Source organism: Gekko japonicus, unplaced genomic scaffold, assembly GCF_001447785.1.
Source record: "Gekko japonicus isolate JY-2015 unplaced genomic scaffold, Gekko_japonicus_V1.1 scaffold149, whole genome shotgun sequence".
Classification (NCBI taxonomy): Eukaryota; Metazoa; Chordata; class Lepidosauria; order Squamata; family Gekkonidae; genus Gekko; species Gekko japonicus.
The window spans coordinates 202959-215971 of record NW_015172556.1 but is presented as its reverse complement, the minus strand read 5'-3'; the positions used below and the strand labels follow the sequence as shown (position 1 = coordinate 215971).

The 13013-nt window shown below is 44.8% G+C and overlaps 1 protein-coding gene across 1 annotated transcript in view; it reads right to left on the bottom strand.

Moving 5' to 3' along the window:
* Positions 1-12896, bottom strand: part of SUSD3 (sushi domain containing 3) — a 63314-nt gene extending 50418 nt beyond the window's left edge. Inside the window, exon 1 of the mRNA XM_015421198.1 lies at positions 12544-12896. Within this exon, the coding sequence (XP_015276684.1) occupies positions 12544-12631 (88 nt within the window). The 5' untranslated portion in view covers positions 12632-12896. The remainder of the gene's footprint in view (positions 1-12543) is intronic.
* Positions 12897-13013: the final 117 nt, after the last annotated feature.

Here is a 13013-nt window from a genome sequence, read left to right as displayed (position 1 = left end):
AGGACGTCCTTCTTCACCCAAAGAGTGATTAACACTTGGAATTCACTGCCACAGGAAGTGGTGGTGGCTACAAGCATGGACGGCTTCAAAAGGGAATTAGATAAGCATATGGAGCAGAGGTCCATCAGTGGCTATTAGCCACAAGGTATAGATAGGGACTCTGGGGCAAGTGATGCTCTGTCATCTTGGTGCTTGGGGGGGTCAACAGTGGGATGGCTTCAGATGTCCTGGCCCCACTGGTGGACCTCCTGATGGCACTGGTATTTCTGGCCACTGTGTGATACAGAGTGTTGGACTGGATGGGCCTTTGGCCTGATCCAACATTGGCATCTCTTATGTTCTTATGTTCTTATGTTCTTAAAATGCTTCCAAAAGATCTCCAGGGCTCCAAACTGTGAGTTAAGCAACAGTCAGGTGAAAAAGCGAATCGGACCTTGGTAGTAACTGGAAGCACCTAAGTTTGAAGCGTGGGGGGAGAGGGATCTAAGCACCACCAACCCTTCTTTTGAATAAATCTTTAAAGCAGTTTTAAATCGGCAATAAAAAGACTTTGAGCTAAAACAAGCGCATAAGAACTTAAGCGAACGCAAAAACTGCTAATATATACAAAGCGGATTTAAATCATGCAACTTTTGTCTTAATTTGGAAAACTTACTTCTTGTTGATATTATGGCTGGGAGAGGAAGGTGGGCGCCGGAGAAAAAACTGGTGACCGGAAATAACATACCAACGACTCCCTCCCAGAACCAGGAAGTAACTACAGACTTTTCTTCATTGTTAGCAAATGCACTGTGCCCCCTAATGGACCAGATGATTAACCTCAACACCAAACTGGACAATGTTCAAAAACAACTGAATCAAATGAATAAAAGAAACTCAACAACCAAGAAAATGTTGAAAAAATGGAAAAACAGACTGAGAACATAAATAAAAAAGTAGATGAAGCAGAGAAGGAAAGATCCTCTAACAAAACGCAACTAATACAGCTCCAGCTGAAAAGATCCATGTATGTTGTACATTTCCATGGGATCCCCGAAGAGAAGAACGAGGATTTAAAAGAACTTTTGGTGGATGCCTTGGCCCCATTAATGGATTACAAACAAGAAGATTTATTGAAAGAGATGGACGTGGCTTATAGGACTTATCCGGATTTTTTAAAGAAAAATAAACTCCCAGGGGAAACTTATCTAAAATTCACGAAACAATCTACCAGAGAACTGGTGTTAAAATCAACAATGGGAAAATCCTTAAAAATCAAGAATGAAGGGGTAAAAATTTTGAAGGACATCCCCTTCTAAGTCAGAAAATGGAGGAAACTCTACAGGATGCTTACTCTCACTCTGCAAAAAAAGGGAATAGCATACAGATGGCTATTCCTGTAAGGGGTGAGCTTCAATTACTAGGATAAAAAATATATAATTGATTATTTTCCAAAAGCGGAAAAATTTGTGGATCAAATGTCCAACTCAAAATATATGAAGAAAGAAAAGAACTTAAAACTGGATTGGGAGGAAGAAGAAGAATCCTACTCACAGGATTCAACAAGTACTAGTTCCACCTCATCAAAGTCATCGGAGAAAGGTGAAGCCGCCCCCAATTAAATGCATATTCTTAAAGTAACACCTAAATGAACACCTAAATGAACCAACTTTTATACAAAATTTGTAATACTAGGTTAGTAAGTTTTACTTCAAGTTAACTAGATCGTGACATGTATTAGTCTTGTCCCTTCCCCCAAATCCAGTAGATGAAGTATTTTAGAATGGTAGCTTCCTTCCCCCATCGAGTAGTTGTATGTATTAGTCTGTCCTTTCCCCATCTCCCATAGTTGTAGCGTTAGGGTATTAGTATCCCTCCCCCAACCTATAGTTTTCGTAGTAGTTTTTAGAAAATGCAAATAAAGAAATTCCCTACAGGGGGCCAAAAAGAAGAAGAAGAAGGATTAAAGGGCAAATATTACCTTTAATGTAGGTTGTCCACCAGAGCAACTAAAGCTGCTTCAAACTCTAAACCAGACTGGAGTGGAGAAGGGTAAAAGTGACATCTACATATGCCTGAGGTGCTCTTCCACCATGTGATCAATCAATGATTTTTTTTTTTAAAGGCAGATTAAAAGAAGAAGGTGCCATCAAGTCGCAATCAACTCATGGACACCCCAGAAATGTGAGATTTTCAAGGCAAGAGACAAAAAGAAGTGGTTTGTCATTGTCTGCATAGCAACCCCAGTCTTCCTTGGCAGTCTTCCATCCAAGTGCTGACTGTAGGCAATCCTACTTAGCTCCCAGGCTCAGATGAGCCTAGGCTAAACCAGGCTATTCAGGCTGCTACAGGTTAAAGCATGTTAATCATTAGCTGGATCTCCTTTCACCAAAGGACTACTTAAGCAAAGGCCTAATTACTGTCTCCTTCAAATGATTTGGGAAAATTCTCTCCACTGACAATGTATTTTGCAGTCTTGGAAAGAGGCATCCTTGCTTTCTGTTGGCATGAATTTACAGCCATGGACGGCAAGAATCAAGTTCGCTGCAGGTGGCCTTTACAACTCCCAGGGCTCTGTCCACATCAGTCAAGGAGATCAATCTGAAGCAATCCACAGAATACCGACAAGGACACACTTCTGACAGTCATGGAACAGGGAATACCCTCAATCTGGTCTCTCTAAATCAGACCAGATACAAGAGATTTTTTTGTCAGCAAAGAATCTTGCAAAAGTTCCACAAAAAGTTAATGTGTCATATCCCTTAAGTGATGCAGCAGAGGCATCAATAAATCACAAACCACCTTAGGCCCCGGTCACACTAGGGGGAAAGGCATGGCTGAAGTGCGGCTTTTTAGAGCCGCTTCAAAAGAGAAGCGCAGCTGCGGGATCAAACAGATCCCCCCAGCCGCTGTGCAGTTCCTCCCCAGCATGATCAGATGCTGGGGGGGGGAGCCACGGACTGGACAGCGAGGTGAGCCTGCTGCGCATGTGTGTGCATGCACAGTCTGGCAGGACCTTGCATGCTGCGGGAGAGACGGGCGCGTCCGCGATCAGATGCCCGCCCGTGCTGCGTGGCAATCGGTAGGTAGTGCTGTTTTGCTACTACCTTTTTGAGCCGCATCTTCGCCCAGAAGGAACGGATCGGGGACGGGTGTGCGCCACTTCCCAGATGTTGCGGTATGATCGCGCCTGCTTGATGTGCCCCCGATCCATCCCTCCCGCGGGGCAAATCCTCCCAGGGGACCGGGGCCTTAGATAACTATGCTAGATGAGACTATGCACTGGTGTCATCTCCCATCCCTGCCCTTTTCAAATCCCCCACTCTTTGGTAAACCATGGGGCAGGAACCCTTCTAAATAGAAAGCAAGGATAGCTGCTCATTCTTGAACTTATGCATTGCACGGTGAGTGTGCCATCATTTGGAATATTTATTTTATTGTGGGCATTGTAATGTTTGGTACTGGGTGTGGAATGGTACGGTATTGCTCAGTCTCATCAGATCTCAGAAGTGGGGTTGGTATTTGAAATGACAGACCACCAAGGAGGACTTTGCAGAGGAAGGCAACGGCAAACCACCTCTGCTTCTCATTTGTCCTGAAAGCCCCTTACTGGGATTGTCCAAAGCCAGTTGCAACTTGACGGCACATACATACATAATGTTTGGTACTATATGTATACCTGATATTATTTTGACTGTCTACTTTATACACTTGCGCAGATAAAACTATTTCTGTTTCAACATTCTAGATTCTAGTTCGCCAAGGAGCTCCATCTTTTCCTTTAAAGAAACCTTTCAGATTGTGTGTACCTCATACACCTGTCAGAATCCACAGCCAACAACGAAGTACATGCATTTAGGAACGGTAATACTTTTATTGCAGAGCTATAGATGCAGTAACATAAGCACTGTTAAGAATGGCGGCGGCCCCATGGGCATAATAGGTTATAGGGTATGCACCCCCACACACACACAGCACTGGCCAATTAGGCACTCTCCTGCGCACGGGATAAAGCTTGGAGACCGTTAGGTAGCTAAAGCTGAGAACCAACACTCTCCCACGGCACCTAGGAAAACCCCAGACAATACAACTCCCTCCTGCACATCTGTATAGATCAGCATTTCGGCGCAAAGCAGAAAAAGCACAGAAAGGAATGCAGTAGCAATTAACCAGACACAGACCGAGCTCCCCAACCCCCATGGCAGCGTAGCTGACAACACCTCTCCCCTCTTTTACACCTGGTGTTACAACTTAAACCTGAGCTCCTTCAGAACAGGAGTGAGAGATGGAAGTGCTCCTAAGCTTAGCTTCCCCACATATGGTGATACCAGCCTTAACAGTGAACACAAGCAAAACATTTCATGGGTCTGATGGGTTTAGGATGTATGCAGTCCCTAACAATGGAACAGCTGGCAACAGTAACAGTAATAGACAACTGGAACAGCCCCAACTAAATTCAACTTTTTTGAGTGAGTCAGGTCAAATTCCCCTAACCCAACCCTCATTTCCTACAATCAGATGGCAGCAGAGGGAGTCGATAAATTGACTATGGAAAGAGAGGCACGAAGAAATGGACATATCAAAACACCTGGAAGAGACTATATGATTGGTATAATGCGAATGGAGTCAAAGACTACGCTGATATGGTGATAATAATATCTGAGTATGTAGTAATATATAATAATGGAACTAGAGAATACTAACAAATATTAGAGAATAATGAAGCGATGGATTAGGTGTAGTAACAAACTGTAACAAGTCTCTTGGTTTATATGTTGTTTGTTGTAGATGTTTATGTCTTTGTTTAGGAGTATAAGAAAACAATAAATGTGTACCCTCGGGTACTTAAAAAAAAAGATGGCAGCAGAGGGGAACTAATTCCACAGGTGCCAGAGTGGTCCACTTTGGATTGGAACTACAGTGCAGGGAAAGAAGGGGTTCAGTCTTCCACCTTGCATCATTTTCCAACCCAAAACTGCTCTGTGGTGGAAACAGGAGATGCTGAGGGCCAAAACATCAACTGCAATGTTGTCAGAAAATTTTTCTGGTTGGATGAAAGTCTTGTCGCACATGCATCTACTGCAACTGCTCCCTGCATCCATCCATCCCACTTCCCATTGCCCAGGAAAATGAAACCAGACAGAAATATGTCCAGATAATCAAAAGGGTTTTTTCCCCTTCAGTTTCTGGCAGTTCACTGCCTTCAGTTTCTGGCAGTTCACAAATGCTTGAAATAATTTTGGTTGGGATTTCTGAACAAGTTACAGTTTCAGACCAGATCTTCATTTGTATCTTTTTGGCTATGTGACCTTACTTCCCATCACTGCCCTCCCCAGCTGCTAAAAACAGATTTCACAAATAACTCTGCAATGACCTTAGTCCTCCGTCCAACCAACAGGTAAAAACTGTGGAATTTCTAGTGCTTAAATCAAGATGGAGAATGCAAACAAACAATTGAGACATTGTTGAAACAAGCAGAGAAGGTTGTCAAGAAGCAGGGCCACAAAGGACCATGGAGCCTGTGGCTGCCTCTTTCCAGAGAGTTCCAGTCATTTGTGAAAGGATTTAGCCAAAGCCAGGATGAAGAGGATGTCCGCATTTTACATCTTAGTGAATATATTACTTATCTCTAAGCACTGATCTCTTCAGTCTGCATGCTGATGGACACTGTTAGCGGTGCAGTACTTTGACCTTCTCCCAGCTGAATAGCAGGCAGCTTTAAAAAAAAATGTGTATTTTGAGAATCCTTGCTTTTGGAGACATGAACATCCAGATCTCAAAAGGAAACCACAAAGCCTCTTGGGCCTGAGGAGATCAGAAAGGTAGAAAAACACTTCCTTCAAAAGCCATATGGAATGGAGATTTCTTTTTGTTTGGTTTGGTTTTCTTTTCTCTCCAAAGGTATCATTCTGGATATAAATCCTTTCCGAGCAGTTAAGCACTGTAGATGGAATTTCCACTCTTCATCCTCAAAATACCAGCAAACTCCGTAACACTGCAATCTTTAGCAGAGTCACATTCTTCAAAGCCAATTGACTTCAGTGGACTTGGGCAGGTGCAATTCTGTTTAGGACTGGACAGTAAGAGGCCCATTTTTTCCCATCCATATAATTATGGATTTAATCACTTCATTTCTATCCTGCCTTTCTCCCCAGGGGGGACCCAAAGAGGCTTACATCATTCTCCTCTCCTCCATTTTATCCTCACAACAACCCTGGAAGATAGTTAGGCTGAGAGTGTTATGATACCCTACAAATGCAACAGTACCCGAGATACCCTACAAATGCCATGAGTGAACCCACAGGACTATTAAGAGTGAGCCTTGCTTTGGAGCTCATCTGTTAAACTGGCAGAAAGAAAAAGCCAGGACTTCTTGCTTGTGCTTCTGATTCTGTGCAACTAACTGTCCAAAGAGCTCTGGCTACAGAGAAAGCCATCTTGTTTTGATTTAAATACCACTTCTTTGATTCCCTTCAGCAACCTTCCTGTGATGAAAGAGGATATATTGAACACCTGGAGAGGGAAGTGGGGTCATCATAGTAACAGGTGTTCAGTGACTCTCGTCCACAGAGCCTGCACATGTATGTGGAAGGCAGATAGGCTCAGTACACCCAGTAGGGTTGACAAGTCGACTTACCTTCAAAGCGGGGGGATTCCTGGCTCCATCACCGGAAGTGACGTCATCACGCTGGCCACGTTGGGGGGGCACCGTGACTCGAGGGAAAACCATAGAGTTTTTCCTCGATTCACAGAGTGCCCCCCCTACAACGTGGCCAGCGTGATGATGTCACCTCCGGGTGACATCATCACGCTGGGGACACCCTCCGGCAGGGGGTGGAGTTCCCCCCGGGCCCAACCCACCAGCGGCGGGTAACGGGCCTCCCGGGCGGGAATTTACCCGCCCCCAGCGGGGGCTTGGCAAGCCTAACACCCAGTCTGCACAAATTAGGGTGTCCTGATGGCATGGGCAAACCTAGGCATGTGCAGAATGTATGCACACTAGAGTTGCCAGCCCCCAGGTGGGGGCTGGAGATCTCCTAGGATTACAATTCATTTCAAGGTGACACTGATCCGTTGACCTAGAAAAAATGGCCACTTTGGAAAGTAGACTCTATGGCAGTATACCTCACTGAAGCTCCTCCCCTCCCCAAGCCCCTTCCTGCTCAGGCTCCACCCCTAAAATCTCCAGGTATTTCACAGCCTGGAGCTGGCAACCCTAAAGCACACAGAGACTGTTTTGGCAATCTACCAAACAGCAAAGTTTGGGAGTGCAGCCTGCTACTGTTGTCCTGCTGCCCCCTGCTCCATTTGGTGTTCAGTCAACATAGAATTGGTGGTCTGAACATGGCTTTGGAGTCTCTTTGTAGGTCACTCCAAGGGTCAGTCCTGCAGAAATAAAGTCAGAATTGTCCTAGGGCACTTCAGGTCCACCACATCATGATATACTATTTCTTTAAGTAGAGTTGCCGCCTTTGGGAAGGAAATTCCTGGAGATTTGTGGGGGGTGGGGGGTTGGAACCTGGGGAGGGTGGGGTATGGGGGAAGGGAGGGATTTCAATGGGGTACAATGCCATACAGAACAACTTCCACAGCTGCCATTTTCTCCAGGGGAACTGTTCTCTGTTGTAATTCCAGGAGATCTCCCACCACCTGGAGGTTGGCAACCCTATCTGTAAGTTGTTGTGGCATGGAGTCTATTAGTTTCAGTTTCTTTGCTTGTGATTTTGTTTTGGCTAGTTAAATAGCTAGGACTGGTGTTGTAGACAGGAGCCTTTCCCCTGTTTTTTATTGGTATCGTTTTGTGGTGGAACAGTATTCAATCTTTTGGCCTTTATGCTTAGGAATGAAAAGAACAAGCCCAGTTTTGATCTTCATTCCTTGTTGCTGGAAGGCCTCTGAACAATAATGAGCTGGCTTTCAGAAGAGCAGCTGTAGGTTTCCTTGGGAGATTTCAACCTACTGGCCATCCAATCTGAAAGAGTCACCAGAGACTCTATTAGCATGTAATGATAGTGTCCCTGCAATGTTGGCATTTCCATCATTCTCTGGCCTGGTTGCCATACTCTTCTGTCTTAAGCCCTTCACTGGCTGCTAGTGAATCTTCAGATTCATTCATTAGAGCAAAACTTAATATTACTTCTGTGATGGTCACTTGTATAGATGACTTTTCATTGTCATGTGTTTAGCCTTACGAACAGCGCCATCCTACATCCATTGACTTCAATGCCTTAAAAGGGTGTAGTTCTGCTCAGAATGGTATTGTAAATGTTATGGGAGGGAGGGAGGGAGAGAGACAACAGCCATAATTCTGCCGTTAGTACAGTGCACCTCAAAGCTGACAAGCTCTTGCCCCTTTCTGGTGAAATCTTCCATTTTGCCTTCTCCCCAAACTAGAAGTTTCACTAGGAATCCCTCTGTACCTCCTACAACAACTTGTGCCTGTCTATCTTGCACCCACACTTATGCAGACAGGGGGAAAATTCTAGTCAATTAAAATTTTAATTTTCTACGTAAACAAATGAATTTTCCTTCTTTCTTGGGACCCCCAAGGACATTACAGAAAAATGAAATATGTGGGTAAGAGAAGTTCAACCCTACACCCTCACTTGAGATCCTGCCAGTATCCTGGATGGGTTCACATATACAGTTGACCTCGAAAGGACAATTCTTCTTCGTAGGCAACTCCCCTGGTGGTCCAGTACAGCACCATAAATAGTCAAGTAAAGCCCACAGAATCAGGCTTTATGTGAGCAGATTACATTCCTTTATGTGAGTAGATTACATTTCTAATAGTGTTGCAACAAAATGTACGACTAAAGAGGAGGTGATGGAAGACAGGTGCACTTAGTGACCTGCTAGACCAGAATACTTAGCAGGTCGACGTCTGCTGGTACAAAAGGTTATACATGATGTCATCGAATATATTTATATAAATGAAACAAAAAATATCTAGGAGCTCAGCAGCCCATATTAAGGTTGTAATGGAGATATTGCAACACACAAGAAATGCAGCACAAGATGCATCATACATAAATACAACCAATTTGGGGTCTTCTCTATGTTGACAAACTAGGGTTACCAGATGTCCCCTTTTTAGAATTTTTTGGTGTCCATCCTCTTTTGGGCTCTTTTTTAAAAACTGATGAAAATGTCCTCTTTTTTGGGTTGAAAAGTTAGGAATATTCCTAGTTAGTAGCAATTATCACATCTTAAATAGTAGGGGTATTTTAAAAAATTTGTCATAGTGATCACTTGTTTGAAGTAGTCAGTTGGGAAATATGTCCTCTTTTTTTGCTTTTAAAAATATGGTAACCCTAAACAAACTTTTGAGGGAATTGTTTATTTATATGCCCTGTTTTGGTAATTTCCTTTTATGCTTGCACAGGGAGGGAGGGTGTTCTTTTAGGAATGGTGCTGATCAGTGTTCCCTCTAAGATGAGTGTGAGCTAACTCAAAGATTTTTAGCCTCCAGCTCACGCATTTTTGTCTTCGCTCAGGAAGGAGGGCTCCAGAGCAAACTGATTTATGCCGTAGCCAAATTGCTCGCTCACGACTTTAATGCCAGTTGCTCACAAAGTAGAATTTTTGCTCACAAGACTCCACAGCTTAGAGGGAGCACTGGTGCTGATAGGTTGTGGATAGTTGATTTATTGTGTGGTATGGGTGGGCTCAATTATTCACATGGAGGCGAGGGTGACTTCCATGCAGTGCTGTGTGGTTTTCTTGTGCCACATGTGTGTGTATGTGTGAAGCATTATGTTACCACTACTGATGATCAAACATTAGCACTACAACATCCTGAATTTCTTGTATTATGTCTGAGTTACAAATTTGTATGGGCTATAGATATGGAGCACAGGATTACCTTGCACTTCGTATTTATAAGGACCGGAAATTATTTTCAACTCCCTAGAGAGGGTTAGCACATTTTTAGATCATTGGGCCCTTGAGGTCTTTATTGTGCTATATTTTTAAAGAAAATTCAGTTGTGGCCTTGCAACCCCCTTCCCCCCCTGACAACTAGATACGACTAGCAAAATGCTTTAGAAGTCCCAAGCTATAGCCGCACATTTTCTTAACTAAATTATGTCAATACAGTCCCCTTCTTTCTCCATAACCTTTCATCTGACTACAGTCTTGACAGCTTTTCAATACAATTATACCAACACAAATGAACCCTTTCAACCATCAGTTACAAAAGCCAGCTGCTCAAAAAGCTATTATGAAATGATTACCAGAGTACTGAAGTTGCATTAAGGACAGACTCATTTGCAAAAGATTTGCCTCTTCTCAGACACCAGGAGGACTGCAGCCGAAAATGTAGCAGTGGTTGTTGCTCAAATAGACTGCTGGCTTGGGCTGGTTGCTTTTTCCCATCCCGTGCTCATGTGTTTCTGTGTTCCACACAAGCCTGGCATTGCATTTGGCATCCTAGATAACAATGAATTCAGGAAAAGTGCTTTTTCAAATCGTTTGTATGGCCAGATGACCCCCAGGTCTTTCCTTTTAAGTCTGCACTTCTCAACTACAAGTCCTCCATTTTGGCTAAAGATAGAGGAAGAAAGTTTACTGTTATGAATGGATGGCTTCTCCTGAGGCTTGCACCACAGTGTCAGTTTCATTTCCCCTAAATTGAATGGAACTTGTTATCGACTTTTGGTGTATGCTACCCTCCTGGTGTATGCTACCCCTGTAGCACAACCTACGAGTGATTTATTCGTTGCTCTAAAGTATCTCTAGCACAGTGTTTCAGCAAGCACATTCCATTAATGAACATGGCAAGTGCAGGCGCCAACACATCTTCTCCCTGTGTGAGACCAGTTTATTGCGTGACCCCGGCTGGCATCACTTCCCTCCGTACAGCTCAGAATGCCACAGAAAGCAAAATGTGTGTTAACAGCAGAGTGATGGAAGTTTAGCACTGCAAATGTAATCGACCGAAATGAAGGCACATTCTGACTGAGGGGAAATCAGCAAGTCAGAATAGGTTTCTCTTTCCTGGCGCCTCTCATAAAACACACTGAACAGCACCTATTCAGTCAAGGCACGCATAGCCTCTGTGATACACAAAATCATAGGTATCATCCACAGCCTCCTTTCCATACGATGGGCATGACCCAGCCAAAGTGAAGTGCTATTAAGTTCCGCTGATTTGAACTGCAGAGTTAAGGTCACATCTAATTCTCTCTGTCCTGAAATAAACAGGATTTTAAAGTGCTTAACTTTGGCTTGATCACCACTGCTCTGCTTAGCATCAAGTATGACAGATTCATTTGTGGTGCTGCTACACTTACCTTGACAGTTACCAAGAGACCCTTTCCCTCAGGAGGCAAGAGAAGCCTTTCAAGGTAGACTGAAGCAAGCCTCCTTAAACCAGGATTTAAATTTAGAATTTAGCTCCTGTTCCAGATACTTTGTACAGGATGAGCTGTAGCACAACCTACGAGTGATTTATTCGTTGCTCTAAAGTAATGCTGCACCTCGGACACTCATTATCTACATGATATAGACTACTCAAGTACTTAAGTATATAGTGTGTTGTTCAGGGGACTGCATATTCAGTTGTGGGGGATACTTCCAATGTTAGATTTTGCTTACACTGAAATCCCCTTTTTTGGTAGAAAATACTAAGCGATGCAGCGTAACAGTCTCTCTCACACACACAATCACTCTGCACTGAAGCAATTTCCATGTACAAGAAAAGTCATGCTTGACATTTTGGATGCCTTTGAGACCTGAGTTCCAATCTTTACATAGATTTAGACATGCTCTCAGACAACTAATTATTTCTGAACTTCACTGCAGATCACAGAATGAGCTCTGTCTCCAATATAAGGTTCTCATGAATGAGACAATAATTGGAAAGCACTTCACAACTTAACAAATGGACAACAGAGGAGTGATAACCTTATGAGATTCTGGGGTCATAAAAGATCCTGCAGTATCCCTTTGGAGGCTCTTCCAGAATCTAGTTACAGGGCTGACTTTAAAAACAGGAAAGAGGCTGTTCACCTGTCTCAGCACTGTATATTCTGACTAGCTCTCCAAGGCCTCTAAGCAAAGGGATCTTCTAGTCCTGCATTCTGATATCTTCTCTGTGGAGGAGAAGTGGAATCCTTTGTGCTTGCCGGGCAAGTATTGAGATGGCCAGTGGCTCTTTCTCATCATGGAAGGTAAGGCTCAGCCACATCACCTGTTTCAGTGCCAGAGCTAGATGATACAAAATAGGCCCCCTAAAAGAGAGTACCTCTGAGCACCTACAGAGTGCCGGTGCACCAGCGCCAAGTAGCACCAACAACACCTCTAGGAACTTGGAGGTGTGTCAGCTCCAGTTCTTTTGTTTCCTGAAAGGAACATTCAGAGCTGGCAAAGGGAGAGAAAGTGATTTGGAGGGAGAGCGGCTTTCTCACCAGGGCTCCTATTCCCTCTGGGCACCAACTAGCACCACCTCACCCTCCGAATCTGCTGGGGCGTTTTTTGGTCACAGATATGGAGAGCTCCCAGTCCACCCTGACCCTCATAACTCCACACACACACACACACCGCGCGCTCTCGCTTTCTCACCTGTGTGGTTATTTGGGGCATTACTGCTGTCCTCTCGGATCACCCCCGTCCTTGACACATCGAGAATAGAGGCAGTGGCTGTTTGCATGGCGCCCTCTGCCCCCTTCCCACGAGCCGCGGAGTTCCTCGCCCGGGAGGGGGGGGGACGGGACTGCCTAGTGGGTGTAGCCTTTGCTCCCCTCGCCAGCCTCTGCCTGCTCAGGAGAAGGCAGGATCCTCCGCCAAGCCTCTCCCCGCAGGCAGGGGATTCACCCGTCGCTGCCGCCTCGGAGGGGCTCCCTGCTCGGTCTGCGGGATGGGGGGCTCGCCTCGAGCTGGCCGCCCAGCCTTCCCCGACGCCGCCTGGTCCACTCGGCTCGGGGATCGACTCTCTCCACGCCTGCCTCCTCGGTGGACGCGCACTTCGCCCGGCTTCCCCCTCCGCCTCCGCTGAGCTGCCGGCGAGCAAGTGGCGGCGCTGTGCACCTGGA